We start from the raw sequence: 27,664 nt of genomic DNA, 5'->3' as shown, positions 1-27,664 counted from the left end.
CTACGCGCTGACGACGTTAACTACGCGCTGACGACGTTAACTACGCGCTGACGACGTTAACTACGCGCTGACGACGTTAACTACGCGCTGACGACGTTAACTACGCGCTGACGACGTTAACTACGCGCTGACGACGTTAACTACGCGCTGACGACGTTAACTACGCGCTAACGACGCTAACTACGCGGTAACGACGCTACCTACGCGCTAACGACATTAACAAGTATTTGAATGATGCTGTAAATAAATTTGTACTGATACATTTCTTTTTTTAACAGAATGACAAACAAAAGCGTGGAAGAAACGCTGGATGATTATCACAAATGGCATAAAGGGATCATATTTCAATGCCATTGATGACGTAAGTCCAGTCCTTCATGGATGGGAGGGCTGGCGGTCCCATTAAAATTGGCTTGGACTTCACGACATCAATGTGGCACAGCTTTTAAAACGGTAAGCATTTTCTTCTAAATTGTGGGTTCACTATCAGCCAAAAGGTTGTAAAAATATAGTTTTCACGACCCGTAGATGCGTTTCTCAAACACAGAACGTGACATTATCCCCTAACGTTAAGCATTATGGAGAACTGGGCGGAGCCCAGTGCATTCTCCGCCACCACTTTGTATACGCCGCCATCATTAGCGCCCACTCTCAAAATGAGCAGGGAGCAGACGCCACACACGTTGGTGATGTAGTAGTTGCCGTTGACGTTCAGGTCCACGTCATTGCGGTACCAGGTCACGCGGGGCGTCGGGTCACCCTTGACCGCGCAGCTCATGTGGCACTCGTAGCCTTCCGGAGGCATGTGGCGTCTCAGCGGGGCGGTAAAAGCGGGCGCTGACGATAAATCCACAGGTTTTCTCCACGGTTCTTTTACCGTAAACTTTTCTGTCGTGGAAGGACAAAACTTCAGTGAAATGTTACACAAGTTTGTTAGCCTGCTTTTTCAAGTTTTCCCTGCTAGCAAAGCTAATTGTGTTATATTAGACCAGGGGTGGCAGACAAGTTAGAATCACAGAGTAAACATTTTAAACTGAGAGTTAGAGAGACACCATTAAAACCATATTATTCAGCATAACACTTTGTTCCCATCACAAAACAACAATGTGTTCATTTCAAGGTAAGTCCACCCTCAACACACATGAAATGCAAATTAGCCAGAGTTAATACATGAACATAAACAGTTCAGAAAATGAATGAATGAAAAAAACAATTAAAACTACATTTTTCACCATAACACTTTCTTCCCCTCACAAAACAACTGTGTTAATTCCAAGCTAAGTGTCCCCCTCAACACACACTCTAAATGTAAGTTAGCTAGAGTTAACACTTCACTGCCCTAATGTTGCTGATGCACCTGTCAGCACTGATGAATTTGAATGAAAAAACACAATTAAAACTATACTTTTCACCATAACACTATGTATTCTTCCCCTCACAAAACAACAATGTATTCATTTCAAGGTAAGTGTCCACCCTCAACTCACATTAACCAGAGTTAACACATCAACTACCCTAAGGTTGCTCTTGCAACTGACTGCCTTGATAAATTAGAGTAAAAAAACATAATAAAAGCCATATTATCCACCATATGATAAATTTGAGTAAAAAAACAGCCATATTATCCATAATAACACTTTCTTCCCCTCACAAAATAATAATTTGTTCATTTCAAGGTAAGTGCCCCCCCTCAAAACACATTAAATACAAGTTAACCAGAGTTAACACATCAACTACCCTAAGGTTGCTGTTGCAACTGTTTGCCTTGATAATTTAGAGTAAAAAAAACACAATAAAAGCCATATTATCCACCATAACACTGCAACCCCCCAAAAAACAATAGTGTTCATATCAAGGTAAGTGTCCACCCTCAACACACACACTCAAATAAAATGCTAGCTAAAGTTAGCCAGAGTTAACACATTAATCTTTCTGCCCTGATGAATTTGAGTGCAAACACACAATTAAAAATATATTATTCACCATAAGACTTTCTTCCCCTTTACAAAACAATGTGTTCATTTCAAGGTAAGTCCACCCTCAACACACACATGGAATGCAACTTAGCCAGAGTTAACACATCAACTACTTATGATAAGAAGGAAAGGGCTAGATGCGGCTTGAAAGCCGCGTATTCGCCACCCCTGTACTAGACACTCAATTCCAATGAATCGGCTATTTAAGTACAGTAAAGGTCCATACATTGAAAATATGCCTGTAAATGAGCACGTTCAACAAGACTTATTCCCAGGTAAAATCACAACTACTTATTTTTCCGCTTCTTCCTCTTTAGTGTTGTTTGTAATTGGCGGCCAACTTGGGAATGGTGGCCGGAAACCAAATCCTAAAGATTGTGTTGTCGTGCAGCATTGGTACATTTATGTCTCATTTGTAGGTAATAACCATGCCTCCATTTTAATTCCGTATCGAGACCCCTTCCGAATCGGCGCAACACTCGTACGAACGTATTATTTTGTTACCTCTTTCCTTCTTAATTTCAAAGCCAGACGACACGGATGGCACGGAGAGGCCGATGTCGTTTTTGGCATAAACCCGGAAGTGGTACAGCCGTCCGGGCAAAATGTCCACAACAGTAAACCTGTTGTTGAAGATGTTTTCTGCTACCGTTCTCCAAGCGGGCTTGTAGGAGTCCCGCTTGGAGATGACGTAGTGCAGCCTGTCATCCTTCAGCTCGTCTGGAGAGGGCGCCCAGGACAAGGTGGCTGTACCCAGGACATTCTGCTCTAGCTCCACTGATCCTGGAGGCTTGGGGTCATCTACAATTTTGCTCCGTTAGTCAGGAAATCTAGATTGGTGAGCAGTTATGCTAACATACATTTACCTGTTACTCTTATTTCAACGCTGAAGCTCTCCTGCCCTACCACATTCTTGACGATGACGGTGTAGATCCCAGAGTCTGTGCGCTCGGATGTGGGGATCAAGATTTGAGAAGCTTTGTCGGAGTTGGTGACTGTTACATGCTTTGGTACTAAAATACCATCTTTAAACCAAGAGACGTCAGGAAAGGGTGACGCCTGTTTGCAAAGTGTAGCTCATAATAATCCAAGTCATCAAAAAAATGAGTAAGCGTTTTTTAGGGTACCTCGAAGGGGATGTTGAGACGTAAGGTGTTTCCTGATCTCACGACTATGAAGCTCTTCATGTTGCCATTTTTGAACTTTGGGCGTACTTTAAGGGGAAGACAGAATCAACCTATTAGTTCAAATCATACACTTGACAAAAGTTAGTTTTTGGGTGATATTGGCAGTATTTTGTTTTGGTAATATTTGCACGTACGCTGTTTTGGACTTATTTGAACCACACTGTTCTGGAGAAAGGAAACGATTCCACACACAGCTGGAAGAAAATTAGTTCTGACTCACCTTAAGTGTCATCCCGTCAGAATTCGACCAAATATACTGCAATTTATCAATCGCTTGCCTAAATCAGCATTAAGATGTATGGATAATTATGCCACTCGGCATCCTTTGATACTGGCTAACCGGAAATAATCATTTCTGACAGTTATAGCGCCTGTGATTTTCAAGTGACTGTCGGGAGACTTTCATACGTAAAAGGTCAATGTCACCCATCAAATGGCTTCTTACCAGGGGGGGGCATGGCAATAATGTGACTGTCAAAGCCTCGAGGTTCTCCATCGCCTCCATAATTGGTCGCCACCACTCTTATCCAGTAAGGGGCCATGGCCTTTAAGCCCCGCACGGTGTAGGTGGTGGGAGTAATTGGCATGGCATTACACCGGGTCCATTCGGGGCTCGTTACAGGTCTGATCTCCACGTAGTAGCCCTCTGCTTGATCCTGCGACCCCTTCACTTCCGTGGGTTTAGTCCAAGCTAGTGACACGGCAGTGTAGTCGCTAGATGTTAATCTGAGAGCCGTGACTTTCCCGGGAGGTTCTTAAATGACAGTAATGTACGGGAAGCAAACGGTAAGCCACTCAGAGAGTTGCAAAGTAGGGCTGAAGCTTTAAAAGCCTGGAGTGTCAGGCGGCGTAGGCGTACTCATGGGATCTCGGGCAAATACAGCGTCACACGGCACGCTTGGATCCCCAGGACCAGATAGGTTGATCGCCGACACCCTGAATTCATATTCCGCCCCTTCAAATAGGTCTTTCACCTCACACTCGGAGTCTGGGGAGAACAGCTTTATGTTTGGCCTGTTGTCGTCTTTTAAAAATAGTGCTATACCTGTTATTGGTCCTCCTTGGTTTACAAGGCTCCAGTAATTTGAGCCTTTTTTCCTTTTTTCCAAATTATAGCCCACTATTTTGGTCCCTCCGGTATCACGCGGAGCACTCCACGCCAGACTAATGCAGTTTTTACAGACACGGACCACTTTTGGGGGTGTAGGGGCCCCTGGATAACCTTTAAAGAAAAAATAAACACTTGTTCTAACGGGTCAGCCTCGTTGCCAAAATCCAAACTAGAGACTCACGTATCACTCCGGCCGGTATGAACTCTGTCTGAAGGTAGTCACTGACACCCTCTGAGTTTCTGGCTCTGACCCGGTAGCAGTATCGTCTTCCAGGGTCCACATCGCAATCCTTGTAAAGCGTACCGCTGCCACTGATCTGCCCAAGGTTGGACCATTTGTTGCGTCCGACCTGCTGGCGTTCCAGAAGGTAGTTTGTGACCGGACAGCCACCGTTATCCTTTGGCGCTTTCCATTTAAACTCGATAGACGTCACAGCACTTTCCATAACGTCCACAGGTCCTTGTGGTGGTGTGGGTTTGTCTGTGGATGGAATCACGGCCCTAAAACCTCCCTCAATTGTATGTTGCAAAGAGGCTTTTTTTCACCTACCCAAGACTTGAAGTTCGGAAAATGCTTCCGTTGTCCCAAATTCATTTTTTATTCGTATTTGGACTTTGCCACTGTCTTTCCTTTGGCATTTTAAAAGCTGTAGTTTGCTCTCAGTGGGTGTATTTTCAATCTTCACATTGCGGGCAGGGATAAGCTCATCGTTGTCTTTGTTCCATTGAACGTTTATCGGTTGTCCGCCCGAAAATTGAAGGTTCCATCCGGCGGTCTCGCCCGCTCTTACGATCACCGGTTTTCCGAATTTTCCGAGAGAACCGGCGTCTATCTTTGGCGGATCTTCAGTTGGAGGGGCAAAGAACATTGGTTCGCATAATTACAAACCTACGGTCTTAAATCCTTTGCGATTCGCACCTTGAATAGTCAACGTGGCTTCCGATTCCCGTCCCTCCGACTCAAAGCGATACACGGCCACGTCCTCTTTTTCACAGCAGCCAATTACAAGTTTGTGATAGGCTCCCTCTTTGACAATCTTGACCCCGTCCTGGTCGGTCAGCTGATCGGTTGAAAACTCATTATCGGTACTTACGAGCAGAGCTTATTTGCTTTGTTGATGACGCGTGATGGTTTACACTCCTTTCAAGCTAGCTATGCCAAGTTTTAGCCTGATAGCCATAGTCGATGACTCACCAGTTTTCCGTTCTTGTACCACCTTCCCTCGGAGTGCTCGCTGCTTAATTTGCAGCACAGTTCTGCCTGTCCTCCGATAATAACTGTGGTATCTGACAGACCGCTGACAAACTGAACACCTTCACCTGTACAAGTTAGGAAGTAGGACCACTGATTGTAAGAAAATAGTCATTAGAACCTTTGAGAAATCGACCATCTATTGTACGGGATCGTCAAAGAAAGTCACCTTTTGCTGTTTTCGAGACGGCGAGGTCTGTTTGTACTCGCCGTCTGCCCGCATCAACCTTCTGGCTTTCATCATTTCCCAGGAGGTTGTTATTCTCACTTTCTCCCTCACCATGGCTCACATCAGTCTCCCGGCCGTCATCGGCGCCATCACCCTCGGCGCTAGATCTGTCGCCTTCTCCAGAGCTGATCTTCCCGTGAGAGTCATTTTCTCCATCGTTTTTGTCCGAGCGCGTCTCCGTTTGTGGTTTGTGCTCCAAAGCCAATTTAGCCGGGCCATTGTGAGACTGGCCTTTATTGTCCTTTCGACCTCCGTGGTCGTTTGGATCGGCTGAATTCGAATGGAAATGGATGTTGTCAGCGTTAACAACTTGGAAGTTTTCAATCATTGGCCTCATTTGATCACATTTTGTGGCCAGACATAAGCCAGTACTGTAGTTTTCGGACTATGAGTCGCACCTGAGTATACTAGCTCGCACTAGCCAAAAAATGCACATTGAAACGGGGGAAAAAAAATTGAGTCGCATTTTGGGGGGGAATTTTAATTTATCAAGAAAGACAGACATATTCTGAAAGGCATTATATTTACAATAGAGGACACGCAAAAATTTTTTTTTTTTACAAAAAATGGTATTTTTTGGTAAGCCCCTTTCAATTTTTTTTATAAATTTCAGGTGATTCTGCCGGTTCGCCATGGCAAACAAAGAGAGGATAAGACAAAACTCCACCCACTGCTAACGTAGAACGGCTGTCTTGTGGTTGTAGTGGGAAGAAAAAACGTGAATATTGCGTTAATAATGCGCCCACGGCCAAAAAAACTGCAACTTGTAGTCCGAAAAAATCCAATGTGCTTAACTTAAGAATGCCGTACCTTCCACTGAAAGAGATGCACTGCAAGCCGTGGTACCAGCGATCGCATAATATTTCCCATCATCGGCCATGTCGCAATTTTTAATTGTTAGCGTATGTGTCATTTTGTCTTCCGAGACACTGATGTCATATTTCTCGCCTTGTTCAAGCGAAGACTGTGCCGTTGACCAATTTATTCTGTTGATTGGTGTGGACAGGACACATTGGAAAGAAGCGTCTTTGTTTTCCGAGGCCTTCGCGTTATGAATCTTGTCCGCGAACTCCACATTGGGGACTATCGGAGAAAGAGCACGTGGACGAGGAAGAATTTTTCTTTGTCGGTAATCTGTACGTTGGGAATTGCTTACCTTGGAAGTTGGTCGTAAGAACGTTTGTCTCTTCAACATCGACCTGATACAAACCGGCATCTTCTGGCTGGGGGTCTTTGATGGTGAAATGATATTGGTTTCCACGTTTCTGCAGACTGATCTTTGAGTTTCCGTTCTTTCCGTATGAAATCGGCTTACCGTCCTTGTTGAGCAAAGGTCAATTTGTTAAACGCAGTATTTTTCTAAATTGGATTGAGTCAGCTCGTACTAGAATCGATACGGAATTATTGCTTCCGGATACGGATTTTTGTAGCGTGACAGTACCTTGTACAGGTTAATCGAGCTGTTAGGATCCCGTAAGGACATCTTGAGGCTGAATTCTGCTTTTCCGTTTGGTTTCACTTCAATTTGTTTGACGTTTCCGAGATCTTCGATAACCTTGAGATGAACAAAAGAAACACCTTTTCAGTGCGTCAATAGACGCTGACGGCGCAGAGAAAGACGGAAATACCTTTGCCTGTTCGTCTGCTCTCTCCTTTTTCATCAGATTCAGTCTTTTCAGCAACCATCGGAAGTCTGTCACGCCAAAGTCCAGGCATATTCTTTGATAGTGTGTCTTTGGTGCGGTGAGGAGGATTTCCCAAAGTCTAGGGTCGATCTCTCCTTCTTTCTTTGGCGGCAATTGTTTCTTCTTGGTCGCGACAACACTGGACCAAAAGAAACGATTTAACGTAGCGACCAATCTTGGGGTCCGTTTACACGACAAGTGTGAAAATGCTAACCGAGCACTCTGGGATTTAAGTACATTTTAAAACTTTCAGAGGGGAAATCTTGACACGATTTACTCTGTCGTCGCCGCTTTAAACAGTTGACGGTGCTAAAGTGACTTTTGGGTAACGTCTGACTTGCGTACTCCGGAACAGTAGGGGGCAATAATGCTCCAGTGAAGGGGTTGAAAATACCGATGGCGTCAGAGCTCGTAACCCGTGTATGAAAACATGCTTTCGTGTATAGTGAGCCTCGAACGTGGACTAACTGCCGTCAAGGCGATGCATTAATTGAGTGGATGGTTATATTTCTTGCACTTTTGCGTTTCCGTGCCCCTAAAGTGGGAGTTAACCTAACCCGTTTTTCTTCCGATCGTTGTCGCATGAACGTGGCCTTTGTCTCAAACGTACGTTTTCTTGAGTATGGCCCTGAAATCCTGCGGCGCTTCTTCCTTGGCTGAAAGAAGGAAAAGCGTGAAAGCGTAACGTTGACAAAGTATCAAAGCAAAGCCTCCGCTAAGCGTATCTGCCATCTGAATAGAAACACTTCTTTCATCTCTGCTGAAAAGATTGTTTCTCACCTTTAATAATATTGAGGGTGGCCGTGCAAACAGCCGTTCCATATTCATTGGTGGCAACGCATTTGTACGTGTCGGCAAGGTCAGCTTTCGCTATCGGTATCTGCGCGCAGAGTGCATCATTAGTGTAGAGGATGTGGCGTGGGAACGCTATTTTGCGTCATTATCTTGCCTTTTAAAAACAAAGGGTCGCGTCGCGGGGTCCGTCCGGGCTTTCAAATCTCACCTCAAAGACATGCTCCTTGGCTTTTTCATCGTATCTCATTTTGTACTTGTCTGCGTCGTCCACGTCCCCTCTGCTCCGCCCCCACGCGACGCTCGGCGCCGGCTCGCCGCTGACGATGGCTTTGAAAAAAGCTCTTTTCCCTTTGGAGTAAATAAGCCGAATGCAATACACTTGTGTTTGCCCTTTGAAATTGCTTTGCTTTTGTTTACCCTCGTGGACGGTCATCGCCATTGGCTTCCGGGTGAAGTCGGGTGTCGATTTTCCCGCCGGAACTTGCTGGACGACCTGAGTTATCACAACGCCGTGAATTCTTGACTTCCTTGTGATGGCCACTGACAGGCAAAGAAGAAGAATATTTAGTCTAATGTGGGTGGGTGCATGGCTTTCTAGGACTTTGATCCAACACAAATATTATCAGGCCCACTCTTCGTCATTTTTCAATGGTTGCAGTTATATCGCAATTGCACAAGATGGCGCCTTTTCATTTCTCTAGCTGTGAACCAAATTTGTTGTGACTTTAGACTCCTTGTCCAAAAAGCATCCACATTCAATCAATATTTCAGCTGTATAAAGTATCCCTGTGTGCTTGTTTGTATGATTAAAAATGATACTTTTAGCTGTCACTACATTTTGTTTGTGGTTAGTGCGTCGGCCTCACAGTTCCAAGGGTTCGATCCCAGGTCGGTCCTGACTATGTGAAGTTGGCGCGTTCTCCCCGGGGTTGCGTGGGTTTTCGCTGGGTACTCTGCTTTCCTCCCAAACCCCAAAAACATGCATGCTAGGCTGGCTGGTTGAACACGCCAAATATCCCCTAAGCTGATTGGTTGTTTTTCTTCTTGTGCCCCGCGATTTGCCGGCCACCGATTCATGGGGTTAGCTGAAATAGGCTCCAGCACCCCAGCACCGATTCAGACAATGAATGAATATATTTGTTATCCAGTGGAATTGATATTTTTTGAAATGCGACAAAGCTCCCAGTGCAGTTGATGCCAAAGCATTAAAGGTGTTAAGTTAAATAGAGATGCAGACAGATTTGAATCATTTGACTGCTTTATGAGTTCTATGAAGATGACTCAAGCGCAGCTTCATCCAGCAGGTGTTGAAATAAACACCATCTGTTGCTCTATGAGCAAAGGCGTCAGACTTGACGGTGACTCACGACGAACTGCTTGCTTTGCCGGGAGCTCAACTTTGCCAGAGTCTTTTTCTGAGTACTGTAGTCTTTCATTAATGAAACGGGCTCATATAAAAACAAGCAGGTTAAGTGTCTGACTGGAGAAATAATAGCGTGAAAAATTGGCCGTGTAATTACTTGCGCAGTCAAAGGTAGAATTGACGTCTCGCGTTGATTGTTTACCGTAACCTCAGACCTTTTGTACAAACCCGTGAATTCATTTCCTCCCGAGTCAAATTCACCCATCAAATCTTTATTAACGGTCTAGACCATGTTTTCGAGGACATTTAAGCATTATTTATATCCGCGAGTCGCCGTTTATTACTTAGTCCTAATGTACTGAGTGCTACTAAAGATGTTGTGTGCGTACACTTGAAATGACTTCATCGATTTGAGCTAATCGTTTTGTTTTCTGTCCCCTCGTTTTAGAGTCCATGTATCTTAACTCTATAAGCCAAAGAAAAATACAAGTGCCAGAGTCTTTGAATTGTATGCAAATGTTTTATTCTTTTCCTTACGCCACATGTCTCAAACCGATTCCACCGAGAGCTGCAGTGGGTCCTGGTCTTTGTTCCAACCGATCCAGTGCCGACATTTTAACCAATCAGGTGTCTTCTAAAATAAGTAGCACCTGACTTTAATTAACTGATTACACTTGCAAAAGGTATCTTCTTGTTGAGTTGGAATGAAAACTTGGACCCACTGCGGCCCTTTGAGGACCGGTTTGACACCCCTGCCGTACGCACTGAGATTTTCTTTTGTCCATTTTTAGATAATCGCTTTTTCTATCGAATATTTTTTTTGGGGGGGGCTCCATCTGGGCAACCGTACAGCCAACAACTCTTGAATGTTAAATTACTTTTATTCTTTTGTTAAGAATGACAATTTTCCCAGATATGTAGAGTTCCCGATCTTTTGACGACTACCGACGTCTTATACAAATGTCGTTTCAAGGGAAAACCGCATATGATAGACGTTCACGGGCCACACAAATGGATGTGGCGGGCCGCACCTTGCCCGCAGACCTCCGGTCTGACACCCTTGGCGAACTGGACCAAATAGAGGCTTCTTTACAATTTGGTCCGATTACTACTATTGTCAACGCGGCCTTAATGTCTGCTCTAGTTTGACAACGGCCGTGTTCGTCCAGAGAAGGCGGGCGCTAACGCTAATAAGGACATTATCGGCGCACGTCTTTGTGGACAATGCGGAGTGGCGGGAGAAAAAAGGAAAAGCTTTCCTCCATCCAGCAGCACAAAATGAGGGAAATTGCTTTGACAATGTGACGGCGGAGCGCCTCCAAAGCGAACTTGAAAGCAAAAGACGAGCCTGGCGTTCCCTCTGAAGTCGCACATTAGCGCGCGCACGCCAGCCAAGGTTGTCCTATTATTTCCCCATTAGCATGGAGAGTTTTCGCAAGATTACACGTTCATCATCATCATCATCACATTTTTCAGCAACGGCTCGTCTCCCGTCAGAGGGCATACGTGTTGAATATTCAACACGTACAATGCGTCATCGCTGCAGGGGGTGCTGCTGCCGCCGCGGTTTGCCTGTATCGTTCCCATGCAGGCAGGACCGGCGGTGAGCGTGTTCCCGGAGCGCCGATTCGCGCTAATCCTGAGTCTGCCAGGGCGCCGGCCGGCTAACCGCCCGCCAGCCGGCCCGGCTAGTTGTGCGTGGCAAACGCTATTCTTTTGATTGGCACTTCCAGCGGGCCCAGGGAGCCGCGAGAATGGCTTGGCTGTATCGAGCTGATATCGGCGTCACGCTGAGCTGCTAATGCGGCCGTCTGAAGTCATTGCTTTTCTGTCTTCAGGTTAGATTGTCAGTGAAATTTGGCCTAATTTGCTTGCGGTATGGGGTGAAACGGCGGGAGCTTGTCTTTGGTGGGAATTGACGTCAAATCCATTTGGACTGACTGGGAACGATCACACTTATTAACCACTGAGTTTTCCTGACAAAAATACACCGAAGTCGTACTAGTCAAAAAGGCAAATATTTTGGCTTAATTCCATAGGTTGGACTTAACTGAGGCACATGTAGTTCTTTATTTGGAAAAAAGCACAAAACTGTTTGTTAGGAAGGCTCCCGAATGCTGTCTTTGTCTCCTGCGATTTCATTCATTGGACATTTCCATTAAACCAATCAACTAACATACAAACACAGAACCTTACCTTTTGGTGGTTCCTTCATTTTTAAACTCATTGCGCCGGCGTATCTGCCAAAAACAAAGGGAAGCTAATTACTCATGAATTGATATATCAACGATTGACGCGGTTTATCGATATAGTGTCACGATTTACATTTAAACATAGTAACTTTGTTATTGTCATTTCATGTGCAACATCCTGGATGAGGAAAGTGTATGAATTTCAGAGGTTATAAAATCGGTCTCGCCCGAGAGGGAATGTCTAGACCTGACTGGACGCCGTAAACGTGGAATGCTAAACGACTGCTGACCCGGACCACCGAGATCCCTGGGAGTCAAGTGGCTTCTCCCTAAACATGAACCAAACATAGGCTGGCGCCGGGATGTCTTGGTTGAAAAAGTCTTGCCGGAAAGTCATGACATGAATGTCGCAATGGTAGATTCATTTCTTTGTGGCCAATCGTTATCATAAGAAAATGATTTCATCACCATTTTATAGGCGAAACTTGAGACGATCTATGGTACCATCTGTAATTCAAGCACGATGGCCTAGCGACCAATTCAGGGTGTCCCCTGCTTACTGTCTGTTGTTGGCTGGGATAGACTCCAGGACCCCTCGCGACCCTTGTGAGGATAAGCGGTACAGAAAATGAACAAATTCATGTAATTAAACAATCCATGCTGGTGGAATTGAATTTAGAATGGAACGTTCACTGCTATGACGGTGATGGATGTCCAATCACGTGGCTCCGTTCATCCATCTGTGGTGAACTTAAATGAGTTCATCAATAATAGGCGTCCAATCCATTGGAAGTGGAGGGTGGCAGCGAATGAATGAATGTTTAGCAGGCAATGAGTTGTGGTGATTTTTAATAATGTTTTTTCTAATCCACAAAATAACCAATTTGACAGACGGCTTTTATTTTGTTAATTGTTTTCGCCATCCTTCATACTTTTGCTGAAGTTAGAATTCCTTTTAAATTAATCAATTTAATGTACAGTTAAAAGTCCAATGTTGGAATTTCCTTTTTCTTTTTTGGTACTTGCATCCAGTGCCAAAAATGAATGCCTTCATCTTTGCCTTAATTGAGGATTTTTTGTAATTTTTTTTATTAAAAAGTCTACTTCCCCCCCACTGCCACCTTATCTAATGCAAGAGTGTAATTAGCTCTATGTCATTATTATTGCCATTGGCATTTTTCATTTTAATTTCAGGAAGCGTAACTGGGAGTGGTTGATGAAAAATATGTGCCGTCATGAATTAATTTTTGCACTATCTTACTTAATCATCTTTAAACTCATTCGGGTTTCTTGAATTAAATCTACCGATGATTTAGTAAATGCGGCCTCCCGTGAACGACGACAATCTGGCACAAAATGGAAACGAAGGGTTAAAAAAAAGTCACACGGGAAATGATCGTCTAATCAGTCACTTGGTAATCGTGTCGCAGCGTGTCTTCATCTCATTTATGACCCGTGCGCTTTTCACATTCAAATTTATGCCCGTCTATTCTCTGAAAGTATTCCAGACTTGCTGTTTTTCAGTTCAATATTTGCCGGTCTTTTGCCGAAAGAAGAATTGAGCATCGCTTACTTGTAACGCTGGGGGTCTTTGTTTGTTGAGCCGTCCGTCCGTCCGTCCGTCCGTCCGTTTGTCCGGCAGCAGTCTTGTCTCTATATCGTACTCCGGGGGCGACGGCATCCCTTTTTGTTGGCCAATAAAAGGCTGAAAGCCCTACATGGTTGAAACGGCATTGGTAAAAAGCCAAATTGCCGCGGTAGTACCCCGCCGTGATTCTTTTTACGCATCATCGTGAAAGCGATAGCCTTACAGAATCGTTTTTTAATCCGCTATGGGCCACATCTCGTGAACAATATTCACTCTTGCCGATGACTATAAGACTTGGACCATTTGTGGACTCGGTTAGAATGAAGCCATTGAGCGTCACCGATGTTTATGCTAACGTGTACTTTGGGGTTCTGCGGTATTTTCCCTCAAAGCGTCGATTCCGTGTAAGGCGGATTTGAATGGTTGCCTCGCATTAACATGCATGTAAGGCTATCTCCCTACTTAGGATTTTTAATGGCCGCTTCACATTAACACCAGCTCTTTAGTCACACACCGACGTGTCGATGAAAAATCTCACAGCGTCCGCTTTCTGTCCAGGAGGTTATAAAAAGACGACGACTCGTGGGTGTTGACGGTGGGCTCGTATTGTCTCATCCACAATGCTTGATTGGTCACTTTGATGCAAAAGATACTCAGTGTAACTCTTCGTCGTCGCACCGTTACTTGCAGAAAAACATTGAATTCCCTGACTGTTAGCTCCCCTTTGAAAGGGGTAAAAAAGAATTTCATACGGGTAACCAAAGAGGGTCTAATGGTCATTTTATTGCTGTGATAAATATGGAAGGGCAATGAAAAATGGACGGACAGTTCCTAAGCGGTTGTAATACCCAGTAATCTTCAAGGTGTCAAGTGCGCAGACATGCCAGCCACATGAAAAGTACAGATAGCTTTTAGCCACCTGTTGAGATTTGTTGAAATTCCCTTGCAACAATATTTCTAAGGGGAAGAAAGACAACATTCTGTGAAAAAACCTCAGTAGACGTCAGCATTTTTACATGTCTCAGACTTCATAGGAGGAGACTTTGACATTTGTCTAAATATCTGCAAAGCTTCAGCCGTCTGTTTTGAAAGTTCTGTTATCTGATTTGGCTCTGGAGTTGCCAAAGTGTGAGCTCTGGAAATTGGCAAAAGTGACTGTGCTCATCTTTGAAAAATACGTTTTTGCGGAATGCAAAGTTTGCGCAACTCTGTTTTTTTTAGGCTTGTTTGCAATGATTTAAATGAATTTGTCTCGAACAACTGTCTGTCCGGTTCATGTACTCTCGAGTCAATGCCCTTTTTTATATGCATTTTGCATACTACCTAACAAAAATAAGCACACCTACTTTGCAGTTTTTATTCCTTACAGTCGTAATTCCTGAAAAATGTTTCGCGCATTGTAATTTTTAAAATAGATAACGTAATGATCGAATTATTGAGGATTCTTCTGTCCGTTCTTCCTCAGATCCCCTTGTAGTTTATTCTGGAAAGAGCAGATTTATTTCACAAAAAATAGGGTATTTTAAGGCTATCGTCATTTGTCGTTCATTCTTTGGAATCCACACACCTCGAACAATGAGTTTGGTGGAACATTGGGCTCTGCCGAAGGAGTTGACCGCCACCACTTTGTATTCTCCGCCGTCCTTTGGTCGCACTCTGAGGATGTACAGGCAGCACACGCCCAAGGAGTTGGTGATGTAGTAGTTGCTGTCGTAGTTGATGCACTGCTCGTTCAGGAACCAGGACACGGTGGGCGTCGGGAAGCCTCTCACGGCGCACGTCATGTAGAGCTGGTAACCTCTTGGCGGTGAGTGGACCTTCAGAGGAACCAAGATGGACGGAGGCCTCTCGAAGCGGATGGGCGTCGAACTGCTTCCTTTGGGTGTGATCGGAACTTGACGGAGAATAAAAAATGCAACAATGAGTATCAAGTACGAAGGACATTAAAGTTGATCACTATAAACCTTTAAGTACTTTGTTTTAAAAATGGGGGCTAAGGATTGTTGTATTTCAAGAGATCCAATGAAAAGCACACCTCGGTTGCTATTGACTCCCCAAGTTGGCGACTGGGACGGGTCGGACAGTCCCATGTCATTCTTGGCAAAGATCCGGAAATGGTATTCCAGCCCGGGTAGGATGTTGTTAACCGTGTACGTGTTGGCAAACAGGCGGTCCGCTACGGTTTTCCACATCCTGGTGTTGGAATCCCGTTGAGCCACCGTGTAGTAGAGTCTGTCGTCCAGTTCCTGGTCCGGTGAGGGAGCCCACGTGATCAACACTTTTCCGTTGACCGTTTGCTCTAGTTCCACTGGTCCTGGGCTCTTGGGTTCGTCTGTGTGCAAAGATACCAACTTCATCTCTCGTAGAGGACCATATTCAACAAAAATGACAATTTATTTCATATACAAGACGCGTTATAAGATGTAGTGCTGGTAGGAGGTGGTAGTAGTAGTAGTAGTAGTAGTAGTAGTAGCACAGGATTGCGTTATACATCCACTAGATGAAGCTGTAGAAGTTGTGCAATGTGTTATAGGGAATATTTATCCATGTATAAGGTTAACATTTGAGAGATTGGAAGTCTTTAGCCTTCTAGTGCGGAAAATCTGGTATTTCCTTGAATGTGGCTGGGGAAAAATCTGCAGAATTCTTGTTTGTTCACTGCTTTAAGCAAACAGTGGAACAGGGTGTGCTAAATAAAAACTGCCTGGAAGCCAAATCCATATTAAAGACGCAGACTAAGTTGATACTTGAACTTGCGACCTCCTATTGTGAAAATGGATCGAGAATAGGCTGGGATTTCAGACTGAGTTGACAACTGGCCTGTCACTGACCAGGATCAACATCTCATTTGTTTAAACTGGGACGAATGACTGTGGATGCTAACGTTATAGTGGCATTGTCGTTATTACCTGTAACTCTAACTTCAATGTCAAAGGTAGCCTGGCCGACAGAGTTTTTGACGACGACCGTGTAGATGGCGGAGTCTGAACGCTTGGAGGAAGGAATAACAAGCTGGGACATTCCCTCCGAATTGACCACTTTGATCCAATCGGGTAGCGGTTCGTCGTCCTTGAGCCACATGATCTCAGGTGGGGGTTCCGCCTGCATTCGTCAGATATCTCAATCGCCAAGTATCTTCAAAGAGTCAAATTCTGACGGCGTGTGGAGTCATACCTCGTAGAGAATTTTTACGCGGGCAGAGTTGCCCGCTCTGACAACAATGAAGTCCTCGGGTTCTTTGAAGTAAGGCCTAGCTGGAAGGCAAAACAAAAACATCAGCTCTGCCCCCAGGTCAAACTTATTACTTTTCCAGTAACTTACTGTTGGGGTTCTTTGCGCACACCATTGCGGACGGGTCGCTCGGATCCCCGGCTCCGGACTCGTTCACTGCCAGAACCCTGAACTCGTACTCCGCTCCTTCCGTGACGTCCTTAACCGCATAGTTCACGTCTGCAGCGTAGATGAAAAGAAAGCCCCGATCGAGACCACCCGCCGTCCAACGCTCTATTCTTGCTCGCCGTCCGTTGACCCACCTTCGATGGGTTCAATCGCCGTATTCAAGGAAACCCACTGGTCGGTGTCCTTCTTCCTTTTCTCCAGCTGGTACCCGATAACGGGGACTCCTCGGTCGTCCTCGGGCGGGCTCCACGTCAGCGTGATGCAAGTCTTTGAAGCACTGACCACTTTGGGGGCGCCCGGTGGCCCAGAAAGAACTGAAGCGGGAGGCAAGTTAATGTTATTATGGGGATTTCAGGGAATAATTGGGTGCTATCTGCAGAGCGACTGCGGGGTATTTCCCAAAATACTCGGCGAGCCTGAGGGAAATACTTAATGAGACTTATTTCACGGGCGCTCACTCGTGACGCCAGCCGTAATGCTATCGGCCGTCTCCAGGGAGTCGCCGAGGCCTTCCGAGTTTTCCGCGTAGATGCGGTAGCTGTACTTTTTCCCGTGGGTCACGTTCCTGTCCCTGAATGAGGTCTTGTCGCCGGACACGTGGCCCAGATTGGTCCACAAACTCTGGCCGGCCTGCTGGCGTTCCACCATGTAGTTGGTCACGGGGGAACCCCCGTCGTCTTTGGGTGGTTTCCATTGGATCTCAATGACAGAAGAAGTGGTCTGGACCGTTTCCACTGGCCCCTCTGGGGGACCTGGACGATCTGTGCGGAGGGAAATCGAAGTTTACGTTTGAACAAATGCTGTGCTGAATCTTTTCTTCATCCAACATTCAGAGATTGTCACCCTTTTTGGCACACATTTTATCATTTTGAAAAGTTTTTGAGTATTATTATTCATATTCCATCTCGGATTGCCTTGTGACAGCGAGTCAAAGAAGTTGAAAGACTTGGAGATGCGTCTTGAATCCTCAAACTTTACATTTGAATTTTTGCCGTTCCTCCTTTAAAATCCCTCTGTCACAAATTTTGACACATTAATGAAATGATTGAAAATGATGGAGACTTGCACTAATCTAAAAAAAACAATTGAAAGGATGCAAATGATGCAGGAAAAAAAATGTAATCGTTTGCCTCCGCATAATTGAAACCGATGATGTAGGCAATTAATGAGCAGATAACTCGATGGAAAACAGTCATGCACACTGTTAAAAACCGGTAAACTTGTTTTGCTTTTTAAAATGTAGTTATTATACAAATAAATGGACTATGGGCCCCAAAATATTGTTTAACGTTCTTCTACACTGTTACGGACTGCCAAAACGGATGCTAGTTTTAAGTACTAAAAACTCAACAGAAAATGGCTACACACAAAATAAACTATTGATTCTAGTCGGCTGAGCGTGAGCTTTTGAAATGCCGTGAGTGGAAAAGGACTCGCTGGCTGGACTGACTTAATGTCTGACAAACCCGAAATTTCCCAATCCATTGCCCGGTTCTCTGAAAAATAAGTACTAGTGCAGCGGGCTCGGAATGAGTTATGTTAGGGGCTTAATTGGCAGTGTTTGCCCGGCTTCAGTCGGATTGATGACTTGTCTTACCGAGCACAAAAAGCTGCGAGGTGGCCTCCGCCGTCCCAAAGGGGGTTTTGAGTTGGATTTGAATTTCTCCCGCATCTGGCCGAAGGCAATCTTTGAACAGCAGCCGGCTGTGATTGGGCTCCCTCACGATTTTCACTCCTCCCCCATCTCTGACCTCCGTGCCGTTCTTGGACCAGTTAACTTTCAGGGCCTCCTGAGGCGCAAAGGGCATCTTGAAGTTGGCGTTCTGGCCCACTCTCACCGTCAGAGGCTTGGAGAACTTTTCAAGGTCGTCGGGGTCAAATTCCGGCGCATCTACCACGCAAAATGTCATTAGCCGCCGCCGCGCAGGCCAACCGGCGCGCTTAAGGTTTTCAGTTATTTATACTCAACCTCCGACAGCGACCTTCCCTTGCGTACACTGATCTCCCGATACGAAGCGGTAGACTCCAGAGTCCTCATCTTGACAGTTTTTAAAAGTCAGCGTGTGAGAGGTGGAATTTTTGCTGGCGCTGATCCTGGCGTTGGAGCTTAGCTTGTGATGAAAAAGAATTTTCACTCCGCTAGGTATACAAAAGAAAAAAGTCATTGGATCACCGGGGGTTTCTCGATCTTTACCGGCTCTCCGTCTTTAAACCAGGTGCCGTCGCAGTCCATGTTCATGACGACTTTTAGTTCAGCTGGCTTTCCGCGAAGACAGTAAATATCAGAGTGTCCACGGATGATCACGGGCTCTGAAACAACCAAATTTAGCATGTTCTTTTTCACTTTTAGTATCAAAGAGTTTTTTCAATCCCAATGGAAAACATAAATGATCGTAAAACACTGATTTGGCTTACCTTTTACAACTACTGGTGCCAGCTCAATGGTTTCTTAACAGAAAGGACAACAAAACAAAACCTGTCATTCATGGAGTACTTGATTACCGTATTTTTCAGACCATAAGTCAAACCTGAGTACAAGTCAGATCAACCCAAAAATATATAATAAGGAGGAAAAAACTAAGTCGCACTGGAGTATCACTCGCAATTTTAGGAGGGTTAATTCTTTTTTTTTTTTTAATTGTATTTTATCAGAAACAATAGTAACAATAGTAAAATGGATACCAACAGGCTATCTAGTCATCTGTTAACATACCGTACTTTCTCGCATATAAGCCACATTTGTAACTCAAAAAAATGATGACTCAATCAAGGGTATGGCTTATATGTGCACAAGAATGACAGCGTTGCTATAATCTTTTTCACCAGCAGATGTCGGCAAATTATCTTTTACTCTTTGTGGTTATTTTCTGTTTTGCAGTGAGAAAACAACCATTACTGGATGAATGACTTACTTATGTTATCGACCCTAATAATGTGCTTTTGATTCATACATTATCTCAGAAATACCATGTTAGATTTTCCCCAAGATTTGCCCTCAGTAACACATTTTAACACATTAAAACCGCGAATATGGAGCTGAAAATTGTGACTTGGGGCGGCTTATACGTGAGAAAATACGTTAAAAGTTTTATACTTAAATACGTGTTCAGAGAGAAAAACAAAGTACGTAACAACACTTAACACGAGCCAATCATCTATCATCTTTTTAACAGACTATTTAACATCTTACCACTGACTGCTTCCTCCACCACTGGTTTATCGGCGGGCACGTCTGCCGATTTCTCATTCCCTGTTAAACATTCATATTAGTTTTTTGCCGCGTCAACAATTCATCAATGCAGGCGTACGGAAAATTGATGAACGGCACAAAATATGCAACTCTAGCACAACCTAAGTACTTGTATCAGTTGCTCAAAAGCGCATGTTAACGCTGGCAGGGGTGACCGACTCTGGTCCTGGGAGGTGGGGCGGGGTGGCTCCTTAACCTCTAGGGGGGGGGCTAACCTCTTTGTTTTCCACATCTCGCTTCTTGACCACTCCTGAATCAAATGACTCATCGGCAAGCTGTCCAGAAGCTCGATAACGATCCCGATGATTTGATTCGGGTGTGTCGGAGGAGGAAAAACAGACTGGCTGGAGGCCCCACAGGACCGGAGTCGGGCAGCCCTGTTTTAGGGTCTCTTACCGCTTCTTCTCACCGCCTTCACAGCAGGGCTCACGACTGGCGGTTGATCTTTTCCTGTTAAACAGCGTTGGTAGACGCCGTTTCGACAATTGGTCAATGCAGGCATACTGACAATCAAATGTACATTTGTCATTTGATTACACCTTTAAAAGCTGATTCCGTAGTCATTTACAACTTCTTTGATATTGTTTTATTTTTTTGCTCACATGCAAACTTTTCCAAATTGAAGAATTCCTACAAAGCAGATGGGAAGGCCTTGGAATATTTTACGTGAAGCGCTTCACTTACTTGGCTCGGGGCATTCAGGCGGGGGCGCCGCTTCTTCAACTTGAATTTGCTCTCGCAGTTCCTCCTTTTGCTTCTCCAACTTTTCCTGTTGCTCCCGAGCCACCTTTTGCAGGTCCATCCCCGAGCCCCCCGCCTTTGTTGTCTTCCTCGCCGACTTCTTTCCCTGATCCGCGTCTTTATCGGCTAGAGAGGAAAAAACAGCCGATTCGGTGTCCGCGCTAGTCTGGCTTAATTAGCGATCGGCTAACGTACCTTCGACTATAAGCCAGGCGTTGCATGATTTTATTCCCGCACAGGCGGAATAAATGCCTTTGTCCACAGCCGCGCAGTCTTTGACCACCAGCCTGTGGATCAGCTTGTCCTCGGAAACCTCAATGTCGTATTTGTCTCCTTGTTCCAAGGGCAGATTCTTGCCGAACCAGCAAATTTTGGTGAGGGGAATGGAGAGGACGCACTCGAACAGGGCGTCTTCTCTCTCCACCGCCTTCACTTCCTGAATTTTCACCAAGAAATCAACCATGGGAACTGAAAGGCATGAGATAAAAGCGCCAATGTCACGACAAACCGTCTGCCCACTCAAATGACTTGAATCCGACCAAGTGCCACGTTCACCCACTTTTAAAATCCGTGGAAAAGACGTTGACGTTTTCCACGTCCAGCTGATAAAATCCACCGTCTCCTGGCATCAGATCCCTGATGCTGAAAATATACTTTCTCCCGACTTTCCTCAAGCTGTGCTTCATTGTGTCTCCCAATTCTTTGGTGTATGGAATCATCTCACCATCCTGGAAAGCAAAAGTCAGAATTCACTCGCAGAAGCGCTCAATATTTGAATAAAAAGGGGCGTGGGCTGACTCAAAGCAAGTCTGAAGTAAAGTCTACCTTTGGGTAAATGCCCCAGAAATAATCAGGTTGAACTTTGAGCCAACAATTGAAATGTTTCTAGATACTATGACCTTTTATAGATTGAATAGTAAATAATGTTGCAGCCTTATTTTTGGCCTGACCTTATACAGGTATATTGAGCTGCTCTGTTCAAGAAGGTCCATGTCAATCTCAAAGGACGCGGTACCGTCTGCGTTGACCCGGATAGGCCGCAAGTGGGATATGTTCTTGACAAACTGCGAACAGACCAGAGTAGAAAGGCTCAGGTTCGGAAAAGTCCAGAGTCTAAAAGACGGGGTCTCCCGACGGATGTCACCTCTGCTTGTTCTTCTTCTCGTTCCTTCTTCATCTCGTTGAGTTTCTTCAGCATCCAGCGGAAATCGGTCACGCCGTACTCGGCGCAGATTCTCTCGTAGTCTTTCTTGTCGGCGCTCATGAGCAGCTCCCAAAATTTGGGATCCAATTCACCATCCTTCTTCTCCGTTTGCTCCGATTTTGGACGTACTTTACTTTAAAGAACAACCAGGAATTTGGGGTCGGGTTTTTTGAAGGAAACGCCGAGACGCCTCACCTTTTTCTAAGGACTTTCTTAAAACCACCATTGACGGCGGGTTCTGTTCCGTTTTGCTGGGGCTTGTTCTTTTTGTAGCCGACTGGAAAACACACAAAAGGCTGTTTGGTTGGCATTTTTTCAATTTTCAATTTTTGGGATATCTTACCTTCAATAACATTCAGGACCACCGTGACCGTGGCTTGTCCAAATTCATTGGTTGCAAAACATTTGTATGTGTCCGCCTGAGCCGGTGTTACATTTGGCATCTGAAAGGTGAACAAGTTTTCAAGCGGCGAGAGACCTGGCGCATTTCCCGCCAATGCCACGGTCCAAATTTATTTGTCATGCACTCATGGAAATGGATGTATTCCTTCCTGGCATTGGTTTTGTTTGGAAAGTTGCGTGTTGGCTAAACTGCGTATTGCGTATTTTCGTCCCAGTACTTAAATTTGGATGTCAACGTGACAGGTTTGATTACACACAAAACAAATATCATTCGTTTTCATCATCCATCTAACATCCATTTATCGGGTCTCGGGGAAGCCCAGACTTCCCAATTCCCAGCCACTTCCTTCATTCATGATTTCTCTTCTGAGAGTAACCCAAAACTTTCCAGTGTGTCCTTGTTTAGGCCTCGTGGCTTACTCCCAGTGGGACGTGCCCGGAACACCCGGGGGGCGTCCAAATCGGATGCCTGAGCCGCCTCATCTGGCTTCTCTAACCCTAGCCACTGCCGGTCGCTCTCAAATAGTTAAAAACGAATAAAAACTCAATGTTAAAAAAAAAAAAAAAATACATGCAATCAAACTGAATTAGAAGGGGACAACAATCTAAATGAAACTTAACTGTAATAAAAATATCAAACTTTTATGAGCTTGGTTTTCCCAGGAAACATTGAAATATGAATAGAGGCTCGTCAGCCGTTTTTTTTCCAAAATCAAATCACTTGCCTCGAACGTATGCTCGTTGGAGTTGGCGTCATATTTGCTCTGATATTTGGAAGCATCGGACACGTCTCCGTTGTTTCTGCTCCACGCCACGGCGGGTTTGGGATCTCCGGTCACGATAGCTTTAAAGAAGGCAAATTTCCCTGCGCAAGGCAAACACCAGATGCATTTGACCACAAATATTTTGCGCCGCGAATCCATCAAGCAGTCTGTCTACCTTCTTGAATGGTCAACGCGATGGGCTTGCGGGTGAAGTCCGGGTGGCTCTTCCCCTCGGGCAGCGTCTCTACGAACTGCGTAATCATCACCCCGGGAACGCGAGATTTTTTCCGGATGCCCACTGAAAATCCACGGGAGAGAGATTACGCCCTCGTCCACAGAAATAACCACGGATGAAAATCTGTTAGAGGCCAACCAAAAAAAGCTCCTACGCACATCCGCGACCTTTTTAAAGCATGCGGTGATGCGTTCTAATACATGCAATGTGAGAATGTCCAGTTAGATTGGACCTATTATGTCAATTCTTATTGGTCATCCACCTGAGAAGCAAGATGTAGTACCACGGTTTTCTGGACCACAGTGTGTGTTTTTCCGGAATTTAAACCCATAGTCCAAAATTGCTAGCTAAACTAAAGCCTTTATGTCATACCCGGCAATAGTTGCTATTTGTAGAAAACGTAGGTTGTCAAATACAGTCACTAGTATTACTTGAAAATGGTTCAATAGTTATCCTATTTGCTGTAGAAGCACTTTCATGGACAGCTGCACTGCACAGACCCGCTAATGCTAATGTAACATTCCTTTAAATGAGCAAACCACAATGTTGCGGGACTGGAGCTCAACAACAGCCAACCGGTCAGCTTTTTCGCCCGCACACGGCCTTTTATTTGCTGTTTTGGGGTAATTGTCCGCTCACCGGCTGTCCTTTTAGCTTAGCGCCACTGTAGTAGCTTCGCATTCTCCAATCAGGTTATCTTCCTCTATCCTTCTATAAATTGATCATAAGTTGCGGCCGAACGCTGAAAGAAAATGGTACCTATTGTCCAGGAAAATACCACTCATGGTGTAGAATAGATGTTATTTAGCGAGTAGTATAGCAGTATAAATTCATGCCTCTGTGAACATAAGTGATGGGGAAAAAAAGCCAAACACGGGTGTTGAATTCCAAGCGTGGCTTTAGCCTACCTTCATTTTCTGGAGCAGGCCCTGATCAAATAAAAAAAAAAAGCATACGCAGCACATCAGATCATCTCAAATTTGGTAACTGGGACGCATGAGTCAGAAATATGGGATTTTATTCAGTCTTGTGTTTTATTTGTATTGTTTTTCATCTCAAAATATTCAACTCGCTCTTTACTTTGAGAGTTTATGAACCCAATACGTCTGCCTGATTTACCATCTCTGCTTGTACTGTCGTGGAATGGAACTCATGAGTGCCAACTTTCTGTTTTAGGATCAAATTCAAATGAAGATTATAGATGTACACTCTATTTCCTGATTTTCCCCTTTTTAAATCAATAATTGCATTTTTTTTAATCCATTTTTTTTCTTTTGGTGTTTTTAGTTCAAAAAGCATTTTGTAAAATCTAAAAATAAACATATAAAAATATTTTCGGTTTTCCACTTTAATATTGAAAATAATTAAAAAGAATATTTTCTTTCCATTTGAAATGAAAAACAAATGATTATAAGACCTTTTCCCTTTCTAAGAAAAAAAAGCTCAAATAAACATTGTTTTAGATCTATAAAAAAATGAATATTTAGGGCTTTTGATCCAGTTCTTATAATCAAATTAAAAAAAAAAATCTAAATATTATATCTATAATGTTCCGGTCCACATGAAATCGAGTTGACGTTAATGCGGCCTGCGAACCAACCCGAGTTTGACACCCTTGGTTTACACGGTGTTGCTAGGTAGATTGTTTTGAGTAATTTGTTGAACAAAATGTAAACCCCAGGCGGTTAGAAGAGATTGTTTTTCGATGCTTACCTTGGCCATTGCCCGCCCCCTCGGTCACTTTCGATTTTTTGAACATCTTCAACCTTGTACGAATCTTTAAAAGTTCAAAGAAAACAATAGAGATTAAAGGGTGAAGCATTTCAATCGGTGGTCCCCAAAGTACTCCAGAAAGGGCTGCGGTGGGTGCGGGTTTTTGTTTCAACCTGCAAGGGGAAACGTTTCCAACTGTTTTTCGTGGTAGCGACGAAAATCTGTTCTAGGTCGGGATGGAAACCTGCTGGAAACCCCTCGGTGACCTTTTCGTTCCCTAGAGGGTATATTTCGTGTTGGATTTGATTGGCATCGGCACTTTTTGTTTACGACCGCATTGTATTGCATTGTTTTGAAAATATATTTACAATGAATCTATGTCCAATTGGGTGGATTAAGCACTCTCCGATTTTTAATCTCAGCAATGTTTTTTTTTAAAAAGTTTCTGTCAAATGAATTTTTTTTGCTGTACATAGATAGATGTGGATTCAAGGTTAGTTCCAAAAATGTTTTTTGGTGAATCGCTTGCAAAACTCGCAGTGCAAGTGCATTGGATGTGTATCGTTGTCATTGGCAACCTCTGAGTTGAATAACTTTCCCTCCGAGAGTGAAATTGAAGCATCACATGGCTTTAGTTGATGCAGCTGCTTGCTAGCTAGCTGGGTGCTTAGATTTATGACACTCCCCCAAAATAAAATCATCCAAATTTGATGTTGTCTTTTCATCATACAAGATGAGTTATGCGCTCTGGTATTCATTTCCAAACAGATTAAAGTATCGCCATACAACTCTCTGTTTTGTTTTCATTGCTTTTGATACTCGAGTAAACTATTAATGATCTGTCAGTTCTATTTGCAGTTCCGTACCATATTATTTAATGATCTCTCATGGCTCAATTTAGGACTAATGTTTGGGATTTCCAATTCTTGGTCGGTCACAAGGTTATTTGCCAAAAATGTCTGCCGTTTTAGCTAACGTACATACCTTCCCGTCCCTATATAGTCTTGTAAACGGCTCTCTCGTTACATGTGACCTACTATATACTATTCTACTTTGTTTACATGAACTTTTGACTCCGTTCATACGGTGAAGTTCCGAAATAGAAGCAACCTCGAAAGCACCAAAAGATTGTTAGCAATGACAAGAATATTAATCAACATTAATGTGATTTACATGAGATGTCAGAATTTAAAGGTCAAAATAAATGAAAATGTCATTTCACCCATTACAAAAAGTCTCAGAATTTGTTTAACAGCATTAATAATATTTACAGCATTGAGAATATGAATATGCAAGGGGGTCTAATGTAAAAAAAAAATGTAGATACATTTTATCTTACAGATTAAGTTCCTTACCACAGATTGACATCATTAAAAAATGTTGCTTAGTATTTTTCAAATACTTTTATGTCATCTGAGCTGGTATTTTTGATCTGCAGTACATTCTACATTCTTGTACTTATTATTCAACGTTAATAGATACGCCCCCCGCTGACTCACCGCTCGTACTATCTTTAAACTCCACTCCAGCACCTTTTTGGACCGCTATTTTTAGCCTAACGGCACATGTCGTTGCAGCTACGTAAAATGTCTGACATGATTTCTTTGGCACTCTTGACATACATAAATGTATCCCAAATATAATGTTGCTGATAAAATCTTTTCATAAAACGGACTTTAAGATCCCCGTCGACTTATCGCACAGATTTGGCGATGGTCACGAGACATTGCAGTCGGCCGAGAAAAGCCACGGTCACGCGATAGGTCACATGCCCAATAAACGCGAGCGCTTTTCCAGCTTGTAAATAACGGTCGCCACGAGCAGACGCTTGAATAAGCCGCCACGTTTTTGCGTGTTATGTCGCCATAAAGAAATACACATTTCACATATTGAGATGACGTAAAATCGGCCAGAAAATTTCAAATAAAATAGGCCTAGCGTGACTCGCTTCTACAATGACGAGCGCCGTTTACGGCTAACTAATCCTGTTTTAGCCTCAAAGCAGCGCCAGGAGTTGCCATTTGACTCGTCGGATTCATCTATAACATTTTTCCTTGTGCTCGGCTTGACACATCACAAAAAAATGGCTTACACGCTGGCGTGATTTTTACGTGACGCCACCAAAGCGGAGACGAGGGAATAGCGTCGTAAAACGGCTAAACGGAGACGCGGCTAAGTCCATCGTCATGTGGGGAATCGCTGCACGATAGCTGGCAGAAAACATTTGACTCATTTTGCTTTTTTACCGAAATGTTTTTTCGCCGTATTGTGCGTTTGACGAGGCTAAACGAATCAGAAATATGCAGATAGTGTAGCATTGTACTCAAAACCACGACAACGGAGTAGCAGCCATGCAACGTCAGGCCGCCGCGGGGAATCCATCCCATCCAGTTCGGATAAAAACAATCGGCCTATTGCAGTGTTCTACGATTGGTTGTCATTCAGTTGGCGATTCTCGCTTACGGGGTCTCAAATTTGAACAAGTTCTAGAAAAATGAAGCAGTACATTATCTTCAAAGATCATTTGAATGAAGTGATAGTTATTTTTTTTGTTTATCATCCATAATACCAAAGTTCT

At 44.0% G+C, this 27,664-nt stretch overlaps 2 protein-coding genes across 2 annotated transcripts; both read right to left on the bottom strand.

Annotated features, from left to right (window-relative positions):
* Window positions 1-261: 261 nt before the first annotated feature.
* igfn1.2 (immunoglobulin like and fibronectin type III domain containing 1, tandem duplicate 2) lies at window positions 262-11,136 on the bottom strand. Its single transcript, XM_077601928.1, is given in 21 exon segments — window positions 262-888; window positions 2,481-2,777; window positions 2,843-3,035; window positions 3,104-3,189; window positions 3,609-3,917; window positions 4,023-4,151; window positions 4,209-4,385; window positions 4,456-4,755; window positions 4,825-5,118; window positions 5,194-5,335; window positions 5,470-5,594; window positions 5,696-6,025; window positions 6,566-6,838; window positions 6,912-7,074; window positions 7,197-7,310; window positions 7,384-7,579; window positions 8,051-8,096; window positions 8,185-8,320; window positions 8,444-8,583; window positions 8,653-8,775; window positions 11,127-11,136. Coding segments are annotated over 21 exon segments (3,915 nt in total). The 3' UTR covers window positions 262-556.
* A 3,519-nt stretch (window positions 11,137-14,655) lies between these two features.
* Window positions 14,656-25,132, bottom strand: LOC144075697 (immunoglobulin-like and fibronectin type III domain-containing protein 1). Its single transcript, XM_077603014.1, has 23 exons — window positions 25,087-25,132; window positions 24,282-24,302; window positions 23,314-23,436; window positions 23,100-23,239; window positions 22,316-22,415; window positions 22,168-22,249; window positions 21,913-22,105; window positions 21,719-21,832; window positions 21,328-21,496; window positions 20,964-21,236; window positions 20,712-20,894; window positions 19,968-20,027; window positions 18,972-19,087; window positions 18,747-18,888; window positions 18,375-18,668; window positions 17,236-17,538; window positions 16,912-17,091; window positions 16,700-16,828; window positions 16,553-16,632; window positions 16,288-16,480; window positions 15,414-15,710; window positions 14,946-15,272; window positions 14,656-14,861 (listed from the first exon to the last, which is right to left on the bottom strand). Exons 1-23 carry the CDS (start codon window positions 25,130-25,132, stop codon window positions 14,857-14,859), a joined length of 3,570 nt encoding a protein of 1,189 aa, XP_077459140.1. The 3' UTR covers window positions 14,656-14,856.
* Between the last annotated feature and the right edge of the window lie 2,532 nt (window positions 25,133-27,664).

The sequence above is a fragment of the Stigmatopora argus genome, chromosome 6 (genome assembly GCF_051989625.1).
Source record: "Stigmatopora argus isolate UIUO_Sarg chromosome 6, RoL_Sarg_1.0, whole genome shotgun sequence".
NCBI classification, from domain to species: Eukaryota; Metazoa; Chordata; class Actinopteri; order Syngnathiformes; family Syngnathidae; genus Stigmatopora; species Stigmatopora argus.
The sequence above is the reverse complement of the archived record's forward strand: the minus strand, read 5'-3'. Positions and strand labels throughout refer to the sequence as shown.